We start from the raw sequence: 22,587 nt of genomic DNA on the forward strand, positions 1-22,587 counted from the left end.
GAATGATTTCTCTTGGTGGTTGGGGGTGTTCAAACCCTGACAGAACCACGGTCCCCCTTGGGGACTGTCCCAACGCCCTGCCCACGCGACCAAGCCGGTGCGAGAACACTGAAGAGCACATCAATGGGAGAGACCCTTCCTGAGCACCGGCTCTTGGTGGGATTTCTGCTGGGGCAGCTGGGTGCTCTGCTCAATGCCCCCAGCTGACATCCCCAACCCCTCCATCATCAGACCAAGGTGATGTCCAAGCCCTCTCTCATCCAGCTGCTTCAGCATCCTCCGAGCCGGCTGCCAAATTTCGGCTGAGCCCACGCTCCTTGCATGCTGTGAGAAAGGAGCAGAGTCCCCTCTGTACTGCTCTTACTCATTCTTTCTATTTTACACCTCTGCTGAGCTCTTCCCTTTCCTGGGAAAGGCCTTGCTTTCTCAGACAGATGCTTTCTGAGTGGGAAGGAACGGCCCAGCAGGACGCCAGGGAGCACTGGCTGGTTTGGTGTGGTTTTAGGCATAACTTTGCTTTTTAGTGTTAGAAATAATTTATTGGTGACAAAAGTCGTGGAGCGCTCAGAGCTCTGCTCCGCTGAAAAATGGTGAAGCGCATAAATTCAACTTTTATTTCACCCTGACACTTAAATTTGGTCTGTTTTAAACCAGCGGAGGAACTTGTGCTTTGTGCTCTTGCCTCTGCTCTCTTCCGCAAACCAGGAGAGAAAAAGTAAGAAAAACTCGAAAAGAGCAATAGGAAAAAAACAAACCAAAACCTTCTCCCATTGTAAAGCAGCAACGCTTTGCAGGCCAAGCAGCGGCGGAGATGAATAATTCATTCCACTAAAAACACAAAAACAACCAAGCTCTTCTCGCCCCTTCCCAGCAATGGAACGTGCGGGCGGTGTTTTCCCCGCGCTCCCCATCCCCGATGCTCACTGAGCATGGTCCCTGCTCCATCCATGTCCCCTCCCTGCCCCTTCAACATGGGGGGCACCCACAGGAGTGGGGACTGTCCCTGCCCCCAAGTCCTGGCTGGGCTGGGCCCATGGGGATGGGGTTAAGCGGTGCAGGAGCAAACTGGGGCAAAAAGATGCTCAGCCTGAGACCAAGGGTTGGGCTTCTCCTCGATGGGTGTTAAAGGCCACCTCTGCTCCTGCTTGCGGCGAGGCCACGGAGCTGAAGCTGCAGGCCGGGACCACCAAGGGTCCCATGCATCCAGAGCAGGTTAATCCCGAAATATCCAGTGTTTTTCCTGCAGCGAGGGGCCCTGGTGAGCTTTGTGGCTGCTGTGGTGTGGGATCCGCTTGTGTCACCACCTCTTTCCCCTCCACCGCATTCACAGGCTCTGGACAGCCCCAGGAAGCTGTTACCGTACATGAAATAATTTTCTTACTGGCTGTTTCCTCTTCTCTTGGGTTTGGGTTAAGGACCTGCGGCTGGATGATGTAGTTCTGGTGAAAACGATAAATCAATGGTCCGGGTCCTTCTGCAAGTCTCTCTGGTGCTCTCCAGTGAAGCATTCAGCAGTGACTCTATGCTTTGAATAGTTTCCACTCGAGAAAAACAGTCATTCTGCTGAAAAAACAGGAAACACATGGCCCACAGCAGTGTCTCTGATTTGAGTACACCTGGTCTTATAATGAGCCCAGCAGCAGATATTAGCTTCACTCCGGCAGCAGCTCCGTGAAGCGAGGCATGGGCTGCAGCGTGTGTCTCTGGCTGGTCGTCTCCTTCTGCCGCGTCTGGGGTACGTACGCCTTCCTATCTGCAAAATACGTGGTTCGGGTGGTTCGGGGATCGTCAGGTCTTAGGACTTTTAGAAACTGCGAGCCGTGCGCTGGGTGGGCAGGCAGATAAATATAAATATTCATCTGGAAGACAAATGACTCACAACTCCAGGCTGGATGTGCCGTGCATCCCTAATACGCTCCTACCAGGCAGACCGAGGGAGGAGTGAATAAAAGACGCTGGAGGAACAAAGATGGTGATGGACAGAGCGTATTTGCAGTAACAAAGTACTCCGCGTGTGTTTTAACGGGGTATTAACAGCACCGAGCAAATCATTCGGTACCAGATGTGGGCTGGGGTATGGGAGATGTGTGGTAGATTTGGCAGATTTGGGCAGATTTTAGCTCAGGTTGCCTCAGCTGGAGGTGCCAGTGGGCTGGGAGATGGTACCTGAGCAGTAAAATGTGTGTAGGAGTGGGAGCGGGTGAAGTCTGGGGACGTTGTCGCTTTCTGCTTAAAAATGAATGATCCAAACCCTTCCGGATCGGCTCTGGATCTGAGACCCCTCCAGGCCCAGCATCCACAGTCCCTGTGGTGCAGAGGGTCGGGGGACACCCAGAAAACCCAGGAGGGGTCGGGGCAGTGCCAGGGCGCGGGGTCCTCCCTTCCAAGGGCTGCAGGACGTAGCGGGAGGGTGCTGAGAAAGGTTCAGTGTTAAACCTGTGCAGAAGTTTGGGGGGAGATGGGGCCCCTGAGCCGAGCAGAGGGAGGTCAGCGATGAATCCTGACCCTCTTTTTGGAGCCAGCCCAGCGTCCCCATCCCTGGGGACACTGTGTCCCCCCACAGCCCACTGCGTCATCGCCGGGCACAAACCGAAGGCTTCGGCCAGGAAACCGGCAGCTTCGCGGAGCTGGGGTTTCTGCTCGTCTCTGCTGGCTCACTGTTACTAGAATACCTGCCCTTGAAATCTCCCCGGGGTTTTCTGCCCGGCCAGCATGCCGAAAGTCCCATGAACACAATACCTGACGCAAGGGCTGCTTCGGACCCTGCGCGTCGCTTGCGTTCCTCCAGCCCCTCCGGCTGGGTTTGTGCGGATGCTTTTGGCCCTCTTCGCATCCCTCCTACAGCATCCCTGCACCAGCCGAGCCGCCTTCCCCATGGGGAAACAGCTGCTCTCCCCGGGAGCTGCTTCTTGCCGGGGCAGAGGGTTTTTCTAACGTGATGCAAAAAGGGCTTTTCCATTCGGTAATTAATCAGGAGCTTAACCGCCGCGCTCCAGGCCGCCGAGAAAAGACAACATCCAGCTCCGTGCTGGGCCTTACAGTAAACGTGGCAGCTGCTGGGTCAGCCGGGGCTCGGCATTTCTGCGGGATAACGGCCGTGTCTGCATGGCTGGGTCGGCGCCGTGGAGACGTAATTCACAGGGACAGCTCTGAAGCTGCTGTGTTTTGTGCCACGGAGGGGGAAAAAATAAGTGATGGCATGTACTCGGGACGGTGGGAGAGGAAAACAGTCACCCTGAGCTCTCTTGTGGTTTTTACTGGAACCATATGTGCAGCAGGAGAGGCGGATACTGGGCTTATCTGGGCCCCACCAGGCTTGCTCTTCTGCAGTGAGTCCCACACTTTCCTTTTCCCTTCTGGGACAAGCCTCCACCTTGATGGAAGGAAGTGGGGGTGACACGGTGGGGTCCCCTCCGTGCTCCAGCAGCGAGCAGTGCTGAGCTCTCCACGCTATTTCCTACAAAAACAAGCTCAGGGTTCACGGAGGCTGTGGGCTAATGTGAATCATGGGGTCACAGCCTGAAGCAGGAAAGGGTTGGGTAGAAGGGTAGAAGCCCTGAGTTGCACCTCTCCCAGGACTGCTGGGTGGGCAGGATGCTTTTGGGTACGTTGGGGTGCACGCACAGTCCCACCATCACTGGAGCTGCTCAATCGCCCTCTTGGGAAGAGACAAGAGACACCCAAGAGACACCATGGGACCACCTCGTCTCCTCGCTGCCTGCCAGATCCTGGGTGAGAGGAGAAGGGAGAGCCAGCCTGTGGGGCTTTGTTTCCTGCAATTCCTCAAAGAAAACTCCCCAGGGAGGTATCTGTAGCAGCAGCACTTCAGGGAGGCGCATGCCTTGACGCACACCCAGCCACAGGCTTTGGCCGAGGGCCACCAAGCATCGCTTCCCTCCAAGTGGCCCTGGTGTCACCAAGACTGCTCCAGGGTGCTCCGGCCACCCCATGGGCATCACCTCTCCATGGGACCAGGGCCACAATCGCCTTCCCCTGCTCGAGGTGGCCCCGCTCCAGCGGGTGCTGAAGGGATCCCTGTGAGCTGGGAGCACGCAGGGACGTTGGGGCACGGAGCCCCTCGCGTTCCCTCCTACCCTGAGAGCCGTGGCAGTCGCTGGTGCAGGATGTGGTGCGCGAGCAAAGGTTCAGGCGGGCTGAAAATGCAGTTCAGTAAAGCAGCCGAGCAGATTGTTGAGCAGATGCCATCTCCAGATTACCAGGGTGGGTCCAACACCGTTCCCTGCTCGTGCAGCTCGGGTGGCATCTGTTCTCCAGCAGCACCAGGGAGGGCGCAGCTTCTGCGAGCCCTCCGGGCTGTCCTCATGCATCTCTGCCTGCGTCAGCCCTTCTCTCTGCTCTCCTCCCAGGCATGGGCCGCGGGACGAGGGAGACTGTGCTGGGCACGCTGGGGAAGGCGACGGTTCTGTGGATCCCCCAGGAATTCCAGGACCTCACCCAGAGATTTGGGGTGGCCGTGTGGAAGCGGGACACAGAGGACCCGCATAGCAAGGACGTCCTGCTCAAGTACTTGGATGGAAACTACACCAACTACAATCCGAGCCAGAACCGCTTCCACTCCTCCAACTTCTCGCTGGAGATCCTCAGCACCAAGCGGCAGGACCAGAGGCTCTACGAGTACATCACCAGCAAGGACACGGAGGAGAAGGTCTGGCAGATACAGCTGGAAGTGTATGGTGAGAGGCGCTGGTTTCGGAGGGCCGTGACGGCCTCTTGTGGTGCTGGGAGCGGGTCTGGGAGGTGGGCAGCAATGGTGTGTCGTGTGGGGGTGGTGAGAGATGCCCCCCGTGATGTCCAGGACTGTCTCTGGTATCACAGGAGTATTTGGGTACATGCAGACCTTGTCCCCATTTGGAGAGGCCGCAGCAGGCCTGGGGTGAGATCAGTTTCTCCCCACCTCCCTCGGAGCTAGGAGAGGTCGGTGGATTTCCCAGGCCAGGGGACGAGGCGGCGTTTCCGTCCTTGCCCAGAAACGAGCCTCTGTCCCCTCTCCCCATCCAGAGTCGGTGTCCGATCCCGACATCCAGGTCCTCAGCTGGGCTCTGGCCAACGACAGCTGCACCGTCACCCTCAACTGCACGGCGGCCAGGGGGGACAACGTGTCCTACAGCTGGGCCGGCCTGGAGGCCAGCACCTCATCGCCCTGCGCCCACAACGGCAGCCTCCTGCACCTCTCCTACCACCTCAACGCCACCAGCCTGGCCTGCGCCTGCACCGCCAGCAACCCCGTCAGCAGCAGCGCCGTCACCTTCAACTCCTCCGCCTGCAGCTTCGAGCAGCGGGGTGAGTCCCCGGGGACGCTACAGCCGCCAACCCGGCTCTTTCCCACCTCCAGCCTGGCTCTGGCTCTGCAGGGGATTTTTTTTTTCACGTTGCTTTCGGCAGCCTCAGAGGAGCCTTTTGCAGGAAAAGCGGCCGCAGCATTGCCTGCTCAGGGCTGCCCGGTCCTTCCCGTAAACGCCGAGCGGGCGGGTCTCATCCACCGCCCCGCTCTCGCTGCGCCCCGGTGCCCAGGGCTCATTTTCAATGCATGAGATTTGCACGCCGGGAGGGCCGGGTGGGGATGAAAAACCTCGGTGACAACTTCCCCTTTGGAGGTTCTCGGGGCAAAAGCCGTGCTCTCTCTCGCTGGGGTTTTCTTGTCCTTCCTCGTGACGTGGGGACTTTTGCTGGGGCCGGGGGAAGCAGCGGCTGCCCCTTCCCCTGGGGACACGGCGTGAAGTCACCTCCCTGCGGTGCTGACCCACGCCGGGGCTCTCGCAGCGCCCTGTGCCCGGTAAACAACCCCGTGGCGTCTCCAGGCCTCCCCAGACTGGGAAAGGAAGATGCCAAAAAGAGATGATGCCAGGGTTTCGGGCCTGTTTGTCCCCCCTCGTCCCCCCAAGCCCCTTGCACATGGGGACACCCCTGTGCCACACGCATTCGTCCCCCCAAGCCCCTTGCACATGGGGACACCCCTGTGCCACACGCATTAACGGTGGTGGCAGCCTGGTGCCACCCTCAGAGCTCTGTCCCCAGGCTCCCTTCCCATGCACCTGCAGCACCCGGGGGCTATCTCCCTGCAGATCCCTGCGAAGCCACCGGAGCTGTATTTAGGGCCTTATCTGGCCCCGATCTAGCCCCCAGCAGCTTTTTCGCTGACGGCTGCAGTTTGGAGGCGCTTATTGAAAACCGAGTTCAAAAGAAAGCATTTCCTGCCCCTTGTTTCCTGTTCTACCGAAAAATCAGCCTCAGATGTAGGTGACAAGACCCAGGATGGTTTTAAATGGGGAGGTTTTTCTGCTGGGGGGCTGGTGCTGACCCTTTCCCCTCTCTGCACTGCAGGCAGCGCCAGGCCGGGGCCGAACCTGGTGCTGGCGGTGGCGGTGCCCATAGCGGTTGTGCTGATCTTCATCGGAGTCTTCACTGCCATACACACGGGTGAGTGTCAGGGAATGCAGCCGGGGGCACGGGGGGGTGTTTGGGGGGGGGCAGGAGGGGATCACAGCCCCCCCAGCCAGGCTGATCCCTGCAGTACCTCGTCTTGGGGTCCGTGGCCCTGGGGAGGGAGTGAAACCTGCTTCTTTTGAAGCACGGGGTAGAAGGGAGGAAGGAAACCAGCTTAAAAAAGAAATATATATTTATATATATGTATATACCTGCTTCACCTAGCACATGGTCTCAAGTGCTTTACCCGGATGCTATGCTTCTGTGATTGTATCACACGGTTTCGAGGGGAAATGCATGATCCCAGCCCAAATTTGCGAGAGCATCATCTCCCCAGACGCCTCGGCGAGGGCGACGGCCGCCCCGCTCCCCTGTCCGCTGTGCAGGGACAAATTCACAAAGGGGGACAAAATTCACAAAGGGACAAATTCACCGTGCTGGGGACGTGCGGCACTGAGCCCACCGCCCTGCAGTGCTGGGGAAACACCGAGGCCATCCCTTGCAATGCTTCGGGGTTGGGAGCAGGGTGCGAGGGTGGTCCCCAGCTGCTGTCCTGCGGCGCCACGGTGACTTCGTCCGTCTCCCCCGGGGCAGGCCAGCTGCGGAAGCATGCGCCATTCGCCGAGGACAGCGAGGTGCACACCATCTACTCCCAAGTGCAGCGGGTGGAGGTGAGAGAGCCCAGCCCAGGCACGGGGGTTGATGCTCGGGGGGCTGCAGCCTGGGTTCGAGCAGCGGGGAAGGCAGCGGCACCCCGAAGCCGTGCCGGGTGCGCGCTCGTGGCTCCGCGTGCGGTGGGCTTTGGTCACTGGGTGTCGACGCAGCTGGTGGGGGCTGAGCCGGGGAGGTGGCGAGACCGTGCCCGTGGTGGGAATGGGGCATCATGGGCCCCTGGGTGTCACCCCCCAGCATGGTGAGGTCCCGAGAACCATCCTGGTGGCCTTAGTTTGGGATTTTCTGGGAATAAAGTTGGGTGCTGCAGCTTCCCCAGCCCCTAACATCCCGGAGGTGGCTCTGGGGGAAAGTATTCCCCTCCCAAATCCTGCTCTGGGATGAAATTGGTGTCCTGCAGGGCTGAAGGGAGGGAAGAGCCCCCGCAGCGACCTGTCTGGCACCGCTCACCCCTTGCTCCCCGCACAGAAGCAGAAAATCCCCTGCAGCCCCCCCGGCACGGAGCACCCCTCCTGCACCACCATCTACGCCGCAGCCACCGGCTTGCCCCCGGACACAGCCCAGGCCCCCGGCTGGATCCGGCACAGCCCCCGGGCAGAGCCGCCCACCCCGCAGGGCCGCTCGCCCCTCTCGCAGGTAAGGGAACGCGGGTTCCCCGCTTTGGGCACCCCAATTTGGGCACCTCGCTCACCCCCTTCTTTCCTTGCGAGCAGAGCCCCGACGCGGAGCCCACGACGGTTTACGCCAGCGTGACGCTGCCCATGATCTGAGCCCCCCCTGCGCGGCGGCAGCCTGGCCCCGAGACCCCCGGCATCCACGCCCCGTGACCAGCACCCGCATCCCGGGCTGGGGGGATCCCGCTCAGCCCCGCCAAATAGGGCAGGCCCCTCCGGCACCCAAAAAAGCTGCTCCCGGCCCCGAAAAAGCTGGCGTCGAGTAACGGTGGAGCCCAGCGCAGGACCGGAGCGGGGAAAGGATTCGCTGCGGGCTGGGGCTGCGGGACAAGCGGTTGAGATGCTGAGCACCGGGAGAGAAGCTGGATGCGACCCCACAGGCGGCAGCCCACGGCCCTGGCTTCGCTAGAGGGAGCCCACGGCCCGAGACACCGGGAAAAAAGAAAAAAAAAAAAAAAAAAGAAAAAAAAAAAAGAAAAAGAAGGACAAATCACCAAAAAACCCAACAAATCGCAAGCGGGGTTTCGAGCTCTGCTCCGTGGCAGCTTGCACGAGGCGCGGGTTTGGGTCTGACTGCTGCAGAAATTTGGGTTGCACAACGCTGGGCAGGGCGCCCGGCGCCGCTCGCCCATGGCCACGCGTGGGAAGGGGCCGCATCCTGCTGCGCTCCGCCACCCCCTCGCCTGCCACGGCCGCTGCTCCAGGTGGACTTCCAAGAGCCGGACTTCTGGCCGAGCCAGCATCCGGCAGCGGGGTGCTGCGGGCGGCCGGGAGCCCCCCCAGGACCACCGACGCTCCCAGCCCGAGCTGTTCTCGAAGCCCAGCAGCACGACGGATCTCGCGTGCGGCTGCAGGAAAAACAAAGTTCCAGGAACGCCTCTCGGAGAGGTTTGGGGGAGGGATGCGCTGGATCAGGTGCTGGCAGCGAGAAGACAAATTGGTGTTTTGCACGTCCCGAGCTTCCTCCTTGTGTTACGTCAGCAGATCAGCTGAGCTGCTTCCTTGGAAAAGTCTGCTTGCAAGGCTGTCACTTCCACCAGGAGCCTAGGTCCAGAGAAGGGCAAAGTCGTGCTCCACTTTGCGCCCCTAAAACGGGGCCCAAACCCCCGATTTCTGTGCCTGGCAGGGTGCAGCCCGCTGCTCTCTCGTTCGTCCTTGCAGAAATACAGGTCTGACCCTGCGATGTGCAACCACAGCCCACCTGCGGAGCGCGGGGGGGCTCAAAATGCTCAGGATGGTAAAAAAAACAAAACAAAACAACAAACTGATGTTGTCCCAGAGCCAAGGCAGTGTAACGGCAGGTGAAGCGGCGCTGGTGCTGCAGACCCGCACGGCTGCTGGCGACGGTGGGATGACCGAAGGGGGCTGTGGGTGGCTCTTCCCGTGGGACATCTCCTCCTGCCCCTGCTCTTGTCCCATCCCAGGGCATTGTGAAAGACAGGAGCTGTTTTTAACGGATTGCTTGTGATTTTCTTACTCCATGTGCACTTCCTCCCGCCTCAGCTGTACTGCAGTTCAGCGGGGCTAATTACCCCACAGGGCTGATTTCTCTCATTTCCCTGCTCTCGCTCGGCCTCCTGGCCCAGCCTCCCCCAGCACCGCATCAGGGCAGGATTGCGGCAGCCCCTGCGAGCAGCTGAAACCCCTCCCCTTGCCATGGTAGAGGAACCAGCGGTATTTTAAAGCCAGACATTGCCAGCTCGCTTCCTTCGCCTGAATTTCAGTATGACACCGGGGTCATGCTGCAGCCCGGAAGGTCTGGTGGCGGAGGCGTTCCTCGGACAGTTTTGGGGATGGAGAGTTTGGATCTCGTCGTCCCTTACAAAGGATGCCCCGGTGATGTGGGTCCATCAGCGCCAATCCGCGATGCCCCCCCCCGCTCCCTCGGGGCTGGCTGTTGGGACACTTGTCACCACCATGCACTTTGTCACGGCTGCCGCACTTTGCCTGGGAATGGTGTTTCTCTGTTTTGGTTTCCATTCTGGGTATTCCACGGGATTTTCTTGCACCTTACTCCTCCTCGTGACGGGCCGGACGCTGCTGTGTGATGTCAGTCAGCGGGATCCCCTCGGCCGGCTGCATGGTGCCCACCCAGCCGCTCTCTCACACCCTTTCCTCAACAGAACGGGGGGAGAAAATACGTGGAAAAATCTCCTGGGCTGAGACAAGGACAGGGGGGCACTCGCCAGTCACTGTCACGGGCAAAACAGACTTGACTTGGGGAAAATTAATTTATTTCCAGTTGGTAACAGAGTAGGATAGTGAGGAGCAACAAAATAAAAATGTTTCCCTCTCACCCTCCCCTTCCTCCCAGGTTCACTCCCAGCCTTTCCGTGGTCAGTCCGTACGTAACACTTTGTCTCTGCTGCCCCTTGCTCCTCCCTGCCCCGGGGGGGGAATATCCCGCGGGGTACAATCCTCCCCCAGCTGCCTGGCTCCTTCCCCCGGGCCGCGCTTCTTCAAGAACTGCCCCAGGGTCGGGTAGTTGGCAGGGTGCCGTCCTTCAGGAGGGGGCTGCGGTGGGGGGGGGGTTCTCTGGGGGCTGCAGCGGCGGTGTCAGCTCCATCGGGGGCCTGGGGCCAGCCCGAGCACAGCTGCCACAAGCAGCCAACAGATGCAGCGGCCTCTGGGTTCTGCTTTAGCGTCTTCCGAACCTTCTGGGGCCAAGGTCCGAGACCACCGGGGGACCCCTGGGCCCCCTCTGAGGAGCAAGAGGGGCGATGTGATGGAGGATGGAGGGGCATCCCAAAACCGACAAAACGGGGCCTAAAGCAGGGTCACCTCCAGCAGGTAAGCAAGGAAGTGCCTGCGAGGCCCCGTTACGGAGAAATCCCCCAAACCCTTCCTGGGTGCTTGAGGTCCCGGGGGGGGGGGGGTGTCTCCCTAGGAGTATTTACACACGCAGGACGGGGAGTGAACGCGAGGAGTCAGAGATCAGCGTGCGGCCGTGGGGCTGCCCTTAGGAGGCGAGGGGGGACGGCTCCTGCGGCTGCAGCGTCACAGAGGGGGGACGCAGGGGTGCAGGGTGGGCAGAGGGTGGGGAGAGCTGTCCCCGGTGTGGGAGAGCATCCGGGGCCCCGGGGGGCAGCCCGGGCACTCTGAAACCTCACAGACACGGCCCTGGGTAAGCTGCTTGAGGTTGGAAAAATCTGCAGAAGTCCCGTCCCCAACGAACCAGCCCAGGGGTCTTAAAGAGCTGTTTTGGAGGAAGTGAGAAACAGAAAAAGGCGTAGTGTGATCTTCTTCCTTCTCTCGCCACAAACCACGAGAGCTGAGGGCAGAGAGCGCGCCGTGCTCCGATGGAGGTGTTTGTGTGCCTGCTCCTCGCCTGCCTCCTGCGCCGAGCAGGTAAGGGTGGGATGCTCCTGTCCCCGGGTGCCACGAAGGAAGGGAAGGAGGCAGTTTGGGGATGCCCACGAGAGCAGAGAGCCCGGGACGAACTGATGTGTGCCGGTGCGAGTGCCCTACGTGGGGACAGGGCTTGTTTTTTCACCCCGTTACAAGGGCTCGGCTCCTCTGTCCCACAAGGGATGGGTGAATCACGCCCAGCACATCCCAGACCTGCTCCTGGCCCCATCCTCGCGCGCCCCCCCCCCCACTAACGGGTGAATGTGCTGGGCCTCAGCCCCAGCCCGGCCTCCGTCCAGCTGCTGCCAGATGTGCCCCAGATGTGCACTTTTGCCCTTCTGCTCCGTGTCCGGCGGCGACCACGGGGTCTGCTCCCCGTGGCTGCCCGCGTGTTGTTTGTGAGCCTGCTGCCTGTCCAGGGTTTCGTTACGGGGAGCTCAGGTCTGTTTTTGGAACGAGGAGCTTTCTGGTTGTTTTCAGGCTGCTGCAGACACCGGGACGCTTGTCGCCACGAGTCTCATGAACTCATGGGCACAGAAGTAATATCGAGGGAGGTCTGGAAGGGAAAATCGTGTGGATTCCCATCTGGCTCTTGCAACCAGATGTCTCCAAGCCTTGGCGGGGTGGCTCAGGCTTTAAGCAGGCACTGGTGCAGGACGGGCTCTGCTCCCACGCCGGCTGGAGATGCTGCTTTTCTCCTCCTCTCTTCCTAACCAAGACTTCTGGGCAGGGTCTGCAGGTGGCTGTGGCCAAAAGAGAAACTGTCAGGTGCAGGGGGAAAGCAGCAGAGACGCCGCAGGAGCCCCCGCGGCCCCCAGGACGAGCGCGCCCTGCCTGCAGCATTTCCTCCCCGAGCCCTATCTCCTCTGCCAGCTTTTTCCCCTCCCTGCAGCGGGGGAAGCGCGTCCCCGGAGGGGTCCCCGGGGCGGGGGGGTGCGGGCAAGAGTGCCTTTGCTTGGCCTCGAAGAAGAGCACCCTTGGGAAGAGAGCAGCGTCTCGGGGCCAGGACCCACCCTTTCCAGGCTCTGGTGGGGAAACCTCCCCCCTCCCAGCCCAGCCCGGCTGGGGCAGCAGAGATTTGAACTGGGGAGTAGCCAAAACAACAGCAATATGTCTTCTTCCTCCTCAGAAGAGGGAAGAAGTCACAAAATCAGAGAAGCAGCCACCTGCTTCCTTGCTCATTTGGATGAGCTTGGTCATCTTTCTTGCAAGAAAAGGGAACCTGCTTGATTCTTTTTTTTTTTTTTTGGAGCCGTCACAAATTCCGCCTTGTGCTTTTTGCTTTGCACCTTGGGGCTTTGTCCCTTGCATGCTCCTGGGGCCTGCGAAGCAGCGTGAGTCTCGCAGCTGAGAGCAGCCACAACCACGTGCCGATCGCTTGCGGGACGCGAAAGCACCGGTCCTGCTGCGGGACCTCATCCCGGACTAAAACACGTGGGACCCCCCCCCAGCTCCCGCAAGCGCCCCGTGATGGGGCTGGTTCTCAGCACCCTCACATCCAGAGCCGCGGCGATGCACCGGCCGTCCTCGTGCCACGCATGCTGTGCTGGCTGGGGAGCGGCATGGAGGGCGATTCGGGGCCCGGACCCCAAAGAACCCCAAAGGCCTAAGGTCGGGGGGGCTCCACACGCAGGACCGAACCTACCCCTTGAGCACGGCACCCCCAAACCCACTTCGTTTCGTGCTCGGGGCTCAGCCTGGTTTTTCTCCCCAGCGTGTGCCAGCAGCACGTTAGAAGTGGATGGAGCCGAGGGCAGGTCCGTCACGTTTCACCTCCAGGGCCTGAGAGGAGAAAATTTGGCCTGGAGCTTTCGTGGAGAGACCATACTTACCATCAAACTGGGAGAGCCTCCCGATCCCTCGTTTTATGAGGACTCCTACAAGTCACGCGTGACCTTCCCTGAGGACGGCAGCGCGCTCACCATCTCCCAGCTGGGGAAGAAAGATGCCGGCAACTACACAGCAAAAAATGCCGTGTTTAAAGCCAACTTCATCCTGCGGGTGTACAGTGAGTGCCTTTTCACGTTTCGGCCTCGTGCCAGGAGCGAAGGGTGGGAGATGTGCTGAGAGCCCCCCGCCCCCCGCCCCGTTTTCCCCAGGCGTGCTGCAGGAGCCGGCGGTGACCTGCGCGTCGCGGAACTGCTCGGCCGAGGGCTGCCGCTACACCCTGCGCTGCGCCGTGCACACCCCCGGGGACAAATCCTTCTCCTGGAGCCGCGGCGAGCAGCTGGATGCCGAGGGGCCCGAGGTGGTGGTGGAGGCGCCCCCCCCGGGGGAGCTGGATGTCCTGTCCTACACCTGCACGGTGCGAAACCCCGTCAGCAGCAGCAACGCCACCGTCTCGCCCGCCGCCCTCTGTGCAGGTGAGAGCCCTCAAAGGATGCGCGGATGGGGGGCCGGGGGGATGCTGGCGGGGACGGGATGCATCCTGATCCCAGCCGGGCACTCCTCAGGCTCTCAGAAAGCAGAGAGAGCGTGGCCCCCCCCCCGGGGTGGGGGGCTTTGCCGAAGCGCTCACCTCTCTCCCCTGTCCCTGTTCTCTTCCCCACGCCGTGCCGCCAGAAAACACAACCCGCTCTCCTGCCACCGGTGAGCAGCCGTGCCGCCCCGTCCACGTCCTGTCCCCAAGTGTCACAGGGTGCCCGAGCCAGCGCTGCCGGCACCGGGCTGCCCCGACCCTGCGCTGGAGGCCGGGGAGCCTGAGGCCAGAGCAGTTCATCTCTTCCTGCAGCTCGGGGGCGGAGGGGTGGGGGATATCCAGGCTTTCTGGGCATCCTCAGCATCCGTGCACTGTCTCTGCCACCGGAGAAAATTTGGAGGGGGAGGCCTGGGTCAGTCCCCGAATGTCCCAGCTTGGGATCAGAGCAGGGAACTATTAATGCAGTGGGGAGGCAGAGCTGGGGAGGTGCAAGAGCAGCAGCTCGTCCCAGTAGAGCGCATCGGCTCCTGCCAGCCTTGCACCACGTCCCCATGAAATAAGAGCTCCTGCCGAGCAGGGGAGGGCCGAGCAGGGGTCAGCAGCAGAGCCGCGCTCCTTTACCCCTGGGTCTGACGCTGGGAAGAGGCCGATGAGCTTCGGGACGTGCCCAAATGACTCCTCCGTGATCACCGGACCCTCTTCTCTCTCCAGACAGCTACAGGAGCAGCTTTACCGGCACCGTAGCCGCGACGGTGATCATAGCACTAATAATCCTGGCTGCCCTCTTGGCCGTCTTGATATTCCGAGGTAAGGCTCTGCCTGCAGGTCCCAGCCTCTGCAGCGCAGCCCCGCGCGGGGGCTGCTGGTGACGGAGTCCGGTGTCGCTTCTCCCCCAGGCAGGAAGATCTGCAACCCCTCCACGCCCGGAGCTCCCGCTACAGGTAGGATTTTCAGGCTCCCCCAGGCGTTTCCTTCCGTCCTCGATTTTCTTGGTGAGGACAGGCTGGTCACCAAGATCAGGAGGGAATTCAGCCACTGCCAGGGCTTGGCGCCGCAGCATAGCCGCTCTCACAGCCCCCCAAAAGTTTTAACCCCCCCGGGACATGCTGGAGGTCGCCGTCCATCCTCCCTCGAGCCCAGGTAGCGCTCGAGGCTGGGGCTGGCGAGCCCCCAGCACCTCCCTGCGCCCCCATCCTGCACGCACGGTGACAGGACAGGCATCCCTGACCCCCCCCCCCCCGCCCCGGGGCGATGCTGCGGCCGCTGGAGCCATCCCCTGCCCTTGTCCCTCACTGGAGCCCTTTGTGCCCTCCCCAAGGGAAGAAAGCGGAGCCGTGAGGACAGCGCCAAAGCACGAGAGGGACTTTGGGGACAATCTGAAGGCGGCAGCAGAGGGGGGTGCAGAGAAGTGAAACGGCCCCACTGCAGCACCGTGCCCAGCCCGAGCGACTCCTGCCTGCCTGCGCTGCCCCTAAGAGCCGCTGCCTGGATTCCTTGGGGCTGGGGGGCTTTGGGGGCAGAGCTCGGAGGTTTCCCCAAGAGCGTGGCATCGCTTTCGGGTCCGTGTCCGGGGCTCAGGACACAATTGCAGCGGAGAGGCCGGGTGCAGCGAGAGGCTGCAGCACCTGCTGGTGTCTGCGCCCCCGGCATCGGCGGTGGGATGTGCCTGTGCCTTCCCAGAAGAGCTCTCCCTCGCCTTTTTTACGTGTGCGTCTTGTTGTTTCGCTAAGCTGAGCTAAAGCTGTTGTGAACGGGGCAGTCGCTGCCCTTTGTTTCGCGTTTCTGTGTGCCCGGGCCGGGTGTGCAGGCGCACCCAGCACCAGGACCCAGGCTTTCTCCAGAAGCAGGACCCAGCTCTTCCACCAGCAACAGCAAAGCTCTTCCCCTAAAAATTCCTCTCTGTGCAGGCCCAAGTCCCCGTGGCCGTTTCAAATGACAGGCACTGAAATGTTGACCCCAAGCCAGGGTTATGAAGGACTTAAATCCCCCCATCCTCTATTTGACGAGACAAAGACTGACAACGCTTCTTGCTGCGATGGCTGCAGCTTAAAATGGAGAGGCTAGCACATGAAAACATCTTCTATTTAAATAAAAAGCTGATTTTCACTAGCGAGTTGCTTTGACTGTCTTTGGCTGCCAGCGCACGGCCGTGGCTCTGCAGGGTTGGTGCCGGGATCCCCCCAGCCCTCGGCGAGGAGCCGGGTGCGCACCGGGGATGCCGCAGCCGGCTCCGGTGCTGACCTGCCCCTTCTTCTCCTTGCAGAGGTGGCAGCAGAATACCTGACGGTGTACGCTGAGGTCGGCATTGCCCAGCTGGTGAGTCCCTGCGGGCTCACCCCCGACGACCCCCTTGGGGTCCCTGCGTGGGTTGGGGACAGCGCGGGGGACGCATGGTGGGGATGTGGAGGGAGGACAGCAGCCGGACGGCCCCGCTTTTATCTGCTGGTTCCTCCCGGGGGCAGCAAAGGGGACGGCCGAGAGAAGCCGGCAAAGCCACAGCCACCTGCCTGTGCTTCCCCGTGTGTCACCAGGGACCAGCGCTGGGTCTTGGTCCCCAGCCCCGCCAAATTCGGGTGGCCTTGGCTCCCCGAGCCATTTCTTCTGTGCCCTGGAAACATTTAAAAAACTTTTTCCGCAAATGCAGGATTTCCCTCACGCACAGAGAAATGACCCAAAGAAGACACCGGCCCATGGGGCAGAGACCTCCAAAACCATTTATTCCACCGTCCAGGCCATGGCCCAGGTGGGTTGGTGCTCGTGGCCATCTCCCGCTGGGGGGGGGGAGGCGAGACCCCGGGGGGAGAAATGGGACCTGAGCAGGGCGGGGAGGCAGCGGGAAGGGGCAGCTCGTCCCTTGAGCGCATCGCAGCGCCGTGGTGCTGGGGGCAGGGGCTTGGGGCAAGGACAGAGGGGGTCGCCACTGCTTTTTCTGGGGGCCCAGCACTTCTAAGCAAGCCTGAGGGCCTCCTCGGATGTCACCAGAGGCATCGGCTGCTGGGAGCTTCGTGTAGCTGTGTCCGTTTGTAACTGCAGGTGGATGATAACGAGCTGGGCGGCAGCACGCCGGGGTGCTAGGAGCGGATAAGCCTCTGCTGGCCGGTCAGCGAGCTGGGTGCCACGGCACAGGCAGAGCCCAGCACAGCTGTGAGCCCGCTCTGCTCGTGGTGCCAGCACGCCGGGCTGTGGCATCCCTTCCCGGCTCAGCACCACCGCCTCGGTCACCCTGGCCTCGGCACGAGGACGTAAGCACCTGGGGGCTGCGGCGCAGGCAGAGACGCTCGTCTGGCGCAGGAGCTCTGCCCGTGTTTTGGCATCCAGGTGAGACGTGGGCTCCTCTTTCTGCACTCTCTGGCCGGAGAAACACGGAACAAAACTGCGGCTGCCGACCCGGCCCTGCCACGCAGAGACGTTGCTCCTGGGAGGCTCCTGCAGCGAGGAGCCTCGAGGAGGCTGCGCAAAGGGGCGGGAAGCCCCGAGGAGAGTCCTAAAGCCACGATTTTTTACTACACTTTTTAACCGTGCAAATACTTCGACCTCTTCGGTTATGGGACGAAGAGAAAGTAAAAATAACACTTTTTAAAACACGGTAAAGGAATGAGATGAAGGTGCACTGTGGTTTCAGCGCTTGTGCTCGCTCCCCCAGTGCTCGTGGGGAGCTGGTGGAGACCTCGCAGCTCCCCCACCACTCGTGGGGTTTCTTTGTGCCGCGAGCGAGCTGCTTGCAGCCCCGCGTGAGACACCGCTGGGTGGGAAGTGGTCTGAGGTTGTCGGGGGGCAGGAGAAGGTCTCGGGGGGGGAAAATGGGACAAGAAGCGTGGCTGGTGCTGCTGTGCTCACCTCCTTTGATGTATTTATACACGAGGTTTTATTCTTGCATGATGTGCTCGCGTGTGAGGTGCTGGAGCTGCAGCATTAGGCTGCTTCCAGGCAGAGCTGTGCCGAGCAGAGCAGCTCTCCGAGACGCTGCACGGGGCGGTAGCGGCTGCACAGCCCGGGCTCATCCCCACAGGGACCGGGTGAGCTCGGGATGCTCGGGGAGGACGCGGTGCCCAGGTCCGCCTCGTCCCCAGCAGAGCTGGCGCTGGGCAGGACGTGCACCTTGCCGTCAGTTTTCCAGACAGACACCGCAGCCGTGGAAGCCTCTTCCTGTGCGTGCTGCTTCCCCCTGCTCTTTGTCTTGTCTGTGCGGATAGTAAATTATTCAGGGATGAAACCGGAGATTTCTTTGAAGTGCCTGGCACAGGAGAGCCCTCTAGGAGCTGCTGGAATAAAAATGCGAGACACATCTGAGCTCATTTTCTGTCTGCGTATTTTTTTTGGGGGGGGGGGGGAAAGCAGTCTTATTAGTGACAAACCCGTGGTGTTACTTTGTTCTCCGCGTTTTCACGGTGCAGCCAGATAAGACTTGTTTTTGTGTTTCTCGAATTTCTGCCGATCCATTAAAAAATAAAAAACCTCAGTGGGCCAAACGCTTTGCCAAGGGATTTGCCCCTGCGGCACCAAACCTGGCCCAGCCGGGCAATGTCCAGGGCTCGAAGCAGCACTGGTGGCACTGGGCAGGGGCCCAAAGGGAGCCGGGGCAGCGCTGGAGCATCGCCGCCTCCTTCGCCCACGCCGGTGACGGCTGGGGCGCCGTCCCTTACCCCATCGCAGCCCCGGCGGTGCCCCCCGGGATGCTCTCTGCCCATTAATCATCATTTTATGTCGGCAACACCTTCGTGCTCACAGGAAGCCGTTGGCTGGGCAGAAAGGGGAAGGAAGGCATTGCAAATTCGGCTGCGAGGAGCTGCGGTGGAGGGCTCGGAGGGGCAGAGGGGATGGAGGCGAGCGGAGCCGGCTGGAGGTGGCTCTGCGTCGCCGTGCTTGGCGCTGGGGCCGGTGAGTGGGGCCGGGGGAGCGACACGGGGCCTGGGGGTGCCCCCACCTGCGGGGCTGGGAGGGGAGGAAGAGGAGGAGGAAGAGGAAGAGGGGGCGGCGTGAAGGCCGGGGGTGCAAGGCCGCGATGGCTCCCCAGGGCACTGCGGCCCCTGCGTCAGGGCAGGGTGCTGGCCCTGATATTTTATGGGGAGCGCGGCTCTGGCCTCCTGCTTTATGGCTTGGGTTGAGCACAGGGGGAGGCTTTGGGCACCCCCAGCACCCAGGGCTCTGCTGTGAACCCCAACCTCACCGCGCTGCTGGCTCCGAGCTTCAAGCCCAGCTCTTTGCCAGCGCCGCAGCCGGGATGCTCGCTGCCCCCCCGGCCCCTTGCCCGGCCCTGGCGCCAGTTGGGTGTCCCCGAGCTGTGTCCCCCTTGCGCCACCCCGGCACAGCCACCGCGCTGGCACCGCTGGCGAGCTGCCCAGCCTCCTGCCGGGGGTGCGCGGCCGCGATGCGACGTGCGGGAGGAGCTCAGCCTGCCGGCAGAGCCCGCGAGCACCGGGCCACTGATGCTCACCCAGCCCCAGGGCACCCAGGGATGGAGGGACGAGGATTTGGGGTGGGGAGGGTGTGGGGGGGCATTGCAGCTGCCTCGGCTCCCAGCCGTGGTGCGGGATCCCGGTGGGGCTCGTGCAGCCCCGATGCCACGCGCTGCTTGGTGTGAAGTTTCAGTAGGTCTCACCTCGAGTTCCTAATATTTGGATGTGCGGTGTTGGTGTCGCGGGGGCTGCCCGGCCCTAGCGGGAATTAACGAACCTTGCGCCCAGCACTCGCCCTCGAAGGAGAGGAGCTGTGGGACCAGAACATCACCCAGCACGATGACAACCCAGAGGCTATGGGAGACCCCACCGCGGCCACCAGGGACGTGGATGGGATGCAGACGTGGCCTGTGGCCTCCCCGACCCCGCCTTTGACCAGGGACCCCCCCACCATCACCACACCAACGCAAGCGGGCAGCCTGGGGAACCAAACCCGTGAGTCCCATGGGGAAAGGACAAGATGTGGCTTGGGGCTGTGCCACCAAATGCCCTGGAGGGTCCTGCAGCCCCCCCCCCCCAGTGACCCTGAGACCCTTTTGCTGGCAGCAAGCCCCCACCTCTGGTCTCTCCCCATAGAAAATGGGTCGGGAGTTCCCGTCAAGTACTGGTCCCCTGTGATCTTTGTGCTCCTTGCTCTGCTCGTGCTCTTCTTCACCTACCGGCGGACCAAGGGCGAAGGTGAGCTCCTCGCCGGGGCACCCGTGCTTGGGGCAGCCCCGTGATGGGTTTAGCAGCAAACGGCGGTGGCAAATCCTCCCAGCCTCAGAGCACCACGAAAAGCAGCAAAGTGCCACCCATCCTGGCATGGCTCGACTGGGCTTCGTGCTGGAGGAGGCTTCTTCTGTTCAGTTTTGCACCTTTTGGACTCCCCTGTGCCAGCTTCGGCCTCTGTTTTGACACAAACCCGAGCTCGTGGCCTCGCAAAGCAAAACCCAAACCTGCTCACTCCTCATCCCAGCAGGAGCTTGCTGTGTTGTTGTTGTTGTTGTTTTATTAATGGGTTTTCAGCCTCTCTAATGTCATGCGTGTGTCTGCCCTGCCCCGCAGGGACGCGGGACCCAGCCACCTCCATCAGCGACTTCTCAGGTGAGCCGCGAGCGGGTTTCTCGTTAGCGCAACGCTCGTTAGAGCAGCCTCTGCCCGCTCCCAGTGCCTTGACTCGGCCCCGCGCGTTGCGTTGCAGATGCGCTTGTCCTAGAGCACGACACCGCCCTGATCCTCCCCGCTGCCCAGGTGAGCCGGGCACGTGGGGGCTGCTCCGCCGCCGCTCCCCCCCCCCCCCCCAGCCCATGCCTCAGTTTCCCCACCTGCCGCAGCCGTGGCGAGGATGCTCAGCACCTCCTTGTGCTGCTGCTCCTCTCTTGCAGGGGGACAGGAAGGGGGCAGAGAAACCCCAAGCCCAGGAGCTGACCGAGACCACCTTCTGCCAGCCAGACCCCCCCCCAGGACAGCCGCTGCCTTCCCAGGTATTCCCCCCCCCCCCCTCCTGGCAGCTGCCAGCCCAGGGCACAATTCTGGGCACGGTGTGCACCCAAAGCGCTGCGTGGGGAGGGTTTTAGGATGCTCCTGATGTGCCCTGGACCCCCAGGGAGGGTTTGTGCCCCCCCCTCCCCCTCAACATCTCCTTTTGCCTCTCCCTGACCTCAGCAGCCTGATGCCCCTGAGGCCACCGGCGGTGCCCGCTGCTCCGGGGAGCCCGGTGCTGACTGAGGGCTGGCCGGGGGGAGCCGACGGCTTTTGGACAACCTGACGGAGCACGAGGCCACCCCAGGATGACAAATTCTGACAAGACACCCGGCGGGGGGGGGGACACGTGGACGCTGGGGGATGAGAGCATCGTGTACCGCCCCGCTCCGCCCGAGGGATGCTCCGGCGCGTCGCCAAATCCCAGCGGGACAGGGACCCGCGTGGGACGGGGCTGGGCGCAGCGTGGCCGCGTGTGCCTTCACTGCCCCCAAAGATAGGGCTCGGGGTGGGGGGGCACGGCCGAGCCAATAAAGCCGGGTTTCACCCCGGAAAGCCTGGATTTTCTCCACCCCACGCAGCCGAGCTGTCAGTTTTTCCTGGCCCTAGGAAGGAGCGGAGGCGGCCGCAGGCCCACGCGGAGGGAAAAGTGGGGGCTGCGGGGGCAGGAGGTTTCTTGGCTGATTAATTACTCGCAGGAAGGGGGGGGAAAAAAAAAAAACCACGCAGCTACCGTGCCGGCAGCTCATTTGCTGAGCGCTGGAAGTCATCACGGGGCAAAGGCGGGGTGAGAGAAAAAGGAAGGCGGCAAGGGCTGGAAATAACCATGGGGGCACCCTGTGGGTGGAAGCCGGGGAGGGCAGAGAAGCAAAAAAAAACCATCGCGGGGAAGCGAGCAGCTCCCGATGGCGTGCAGCTGGACGGATGCTGTCCCCACGGCCGGTGACACTGTGACATCCCCGGGTCCCTGGGTTAACCTGGTCCCTGCCTCGGCTTCTCCTTTTTCTGCTCCCCGTGGTGCCAACGCACAGCCCCACGTAAGGCGCAGGGAGGGAGGTGCGGGGGGGGCGATGCTTGGGGAGGCTGAGAGCGGGGGGAGAAGGTGCTAAAGCCAAAGGAAACGCTGATGCCCGGGCCCGGTGAATCAGCGGGGGGCCAGGGGGGTGTGTGGGGGGGCGCAGGTGCCGGCACATCCGCTGCCTCTGTGCTCGGAGCGCGCATCCTGCGAGGGGGGCGAGGTGGGGGCTGCGCCCCGAAGGGTTTGGGAATTTCTCCAGTCGCACCCCAGGGCCTTCGTCGTGCAAACCCCGAATCCCCGGTAGCTCCAAATCTTTGGCCCCATAAAACCCCAGGCACATGGCTCCATAAACCCAAACCTGTGTCCCCCCCAAAACCCTAAGATAAACCCAAACATAAATCCCAAACTGCTGGCCATGTAAACCCCAAATCCTTGGTTCCACAATCCCCAAATCTTCAGTCCCATAAATCCACAGTCCTTAGCCCTATAAAACCCAAACCCTTGGCTCCAGAAACCCCAAAATGAGGGCTCCATAACCCCCAAATCTTTCCTGTTAACCCCAAACCCACGGCTCCAAAAACCTCCAAATCTTTCCTCTATTAACCCCAAACCGAGGGCTCCATAACCCCCAAAACTTTTCTCTGTTAACCCAAACCCTTGGCTCCATAAAACCCCAAACCCTTGGCTCCGTAAAACCCCTAAGACCCCAAACCCTTGGCTCCGTTAACCCCAAACCTTGCCCCCCCAAACCCCAAACCTTGGCCCCATGAGCCCCGAGCATCCTTTGAGGGCAGGGACCGGTTTCCCCGAGCGCTCTCTGGAGGCCGCCTCCTGCTGCTGCAGGGCACGCATCCGGATCCGGCCCCAACCCCACACCAAGCAGGGCTTGGAGCGGGTGCTGCAAAGCACCGGGGGGGGGGGGGGGGGGGGGGGAAGACAAAGCCAAAAAAAAAAAAAAAATGTCCAACGGGTTTATTTTATTAAAAAAAAAAAAATTAGATCCTCTATGAAAAAAAAAAAAAGACAAAAAACCAACTTCCTAACACTGCCATAATGCTTCGATCCACTGCAAACTGTAAAAACAAGCTTTTT

General features: G+C 61.5%; 3 protein-coding genes across 6 annotated transcripts; all 3 read left to right on the plus strand.

Annotated features, from left to right (window-relative positions):
- Positions 1-1,151: 1,151 nt before the first annotated feature.
- Positions 1,152-10,086, plus strand: LOC106049209 (signaling lymphocytic activation molecule-like). Of its 2 annotated transcripts, XM_048049291.2 has the most exons (7): positions 1,154-1,735; positions 4,368-4,694; positions 5,020-5,301; positions 6,343-6,438; positions 7,039-7,115; positions 7,585-7,752; positions 7,830-10,086. In XM_048049291.2, exons 1-7 carry the CDS (start codon positions 1,684-1,686, stop codon positions 7,884-7,886), a joined length of 1,059 nt encoding a protein of 352 aa, XP_047905248.2. In that variant the 5' UTR covers positions 1,154-1,683; the 3' UTR covers positions 7,887-10,086. The 2 variants fall into 2 exon arrangements, with proteins under 2 accessions (XP_047905247.2, XP_047905248.2); XM_048049290.2 differs by lacking the exon at positions 7,830-10,086 and having other exon boundaries at positions 1,152-1,735; positions 7,517-7,647.
- A 228-nt stretch (positions 10,087-10,314) lies between these two features.
- On the plus strand, positions 10,315-17,852 carry LOC106049228 (SLAM family member 7-like). 3 transcript variants are annotated; one of them, XM_013201428.3, is made up of 9 exons: positions 10,315-11,138; positions 12,853-13,146; positions 13,238-13,501; positions 13,701-13,727; positions 14,269-14,364; positions 14,454-14,498; positions 15,821-15,873; positions 16,202-16,300; positions 16,591-17,852. In XM_013201428.3, exons 1-9 carry the CDS (start codon positions 11,090-11,092, stop codon positions 16,630-16,632), a joined length of 969 nt encoding a protein of 322 aa, XP_013056882.3. In that variant the 5' UTR covers positions 10,315-11,089; the 3' UTR covers positions 16,633-17,852. The 3 variants fall into 3 exon arrangements, with proteins under 3 accessions (XP_013056882.3, XP_066842071.1, XP_066842072.1); XM_066985970.1 differs by lacking the exon at positions 13,701-13,727 and having other exon boundaries at positions 10,316-11,138; XM_066985971.1 differs by lacking the exons at positions 15,821-15,873; positions 16,202-16,300; positions 16,591-17,852 and adding an exon at positions 14,876-15,666 and having other exon boundaries at positions 10,317-11,138.
- A 99-nt stretch (positions 17,853-17,951) lies between these two features.
- LOC125180229 (uncharacterized) lies at positions 17,952-21,654 on the plus strand. The gene is made up of 7 exons (XM_066985972.1): positions 17,952-18,435; positions 19,242-19,448; positions 19,590-19,691; positions 20,061-20,099; positions 20,197-20,246; positions 20,381-20,479; positions 20,661-21,654. The coding sequence occupies exons 1-7, from the start codon at positions 18,375-18,377 to the stop codon at positions 20,721-20,723; spliced, it is 621 nt and encodes a 206-aa protein (XP_066842073.1). The 5' UTR covers positions 17,952-18,374; the 3' UTR covers positions 20,724-21,654.
- Positions 21,655-22,587: the final 933 nt, after the last annotated feature.

Source organism: Anser cygnoides, chromosome 33 (assembly GCF_040182565.1).
Source record: "Anser cygnoides isolate HZ-2024a breed goose chromosome 33, Taihu_goose_T2T_genome, whole genome shotgun sequence".
In the NCBI taxonomy this organism is placed as follows: domain Eukaryota; kingdom Metazoa; phylum Chordata; class Aves; order Anseriformes; family Anatidae; genus Anser; species Anser cygnoides.

What these genes read in the sequence shown, in the direction of transcription:
- LOC106049209 (XM_048049291.2), top strand. Translation starts at nt 1,684, where the DNA reads ATGGGCTGCAGCGTGTGTCTCTGGCTGGTCGTCTCCTTCTGCCGCGTC. An exon ending in GATACAGCTGGAAGTGTATG is followed by an intron (nt 4,695 to 5,019) that starts GTGAGAGGCGCT and finishes CTCCCCATCCAG; the next exon opens with AGTCGGTGTCCGATCCCGAC. An exon ending in CCCAAGTGCAGCGGGTGGAG is followed by an intron (nt 7,116 to 7,584) that starts GTGAGAGAGCCC and finishes CTCCCCGCACAG; the next exon opens with AAGCAGAAAATCCCCTGCAG.
- LOC106049228 (XM_013201428.3), top strand. Translation starts at nt 11,090, where the DNA reads ATGGAGGTGTTTGTGTGCCTGCTCCTCGCCTGCCTCCTGCGCCGAGCA. An exon ending in CTTCATCCTGCGGGTGTACA is followed by an intron (nt 13,147 to 13,237) that starts GTGAGTGCCTTT and finishes CGTTTTCCCCAG; the next exon opens with GCGTGCTGCAGGAGCCGGCG. An exon ending in AACCCGCTCTCCTGCCACCG is followed by an intron (nt 13,728 to 14,268) that starts GTGAGCAGCCGT and finishes TTCTCTCTCCAG; the next exon opens with ACAGCTACAGGAGCAGCTTT.
- LOC125180229 (XM_066985972.1), top strand. Translation starts at nt 18,375, where the DNA reads ATGGAGGCGAGCGGAGCCGGCTGGAGGTGGCTCTGCGTCGCCGTGCTT. An exon ending in CGTGCTTGGCGCTGGGGCCG is followed by an intron (nt 18,436 to 19,241) that starts GTGAGTGGGGCC and finishes CCTTGCGCCCAG; the next exon opens with CACTCGCCCTCGAAGGAGAG. An exon ending in CAGCCTGGGGAACCAAACCC is followed by an intron (nt 19,449 to 19,589) that starts GTGAGTCCCATG and finishes CTCTCCCCATAG; the next exon opens with AAAATGGGTCGGGAGTTCCC.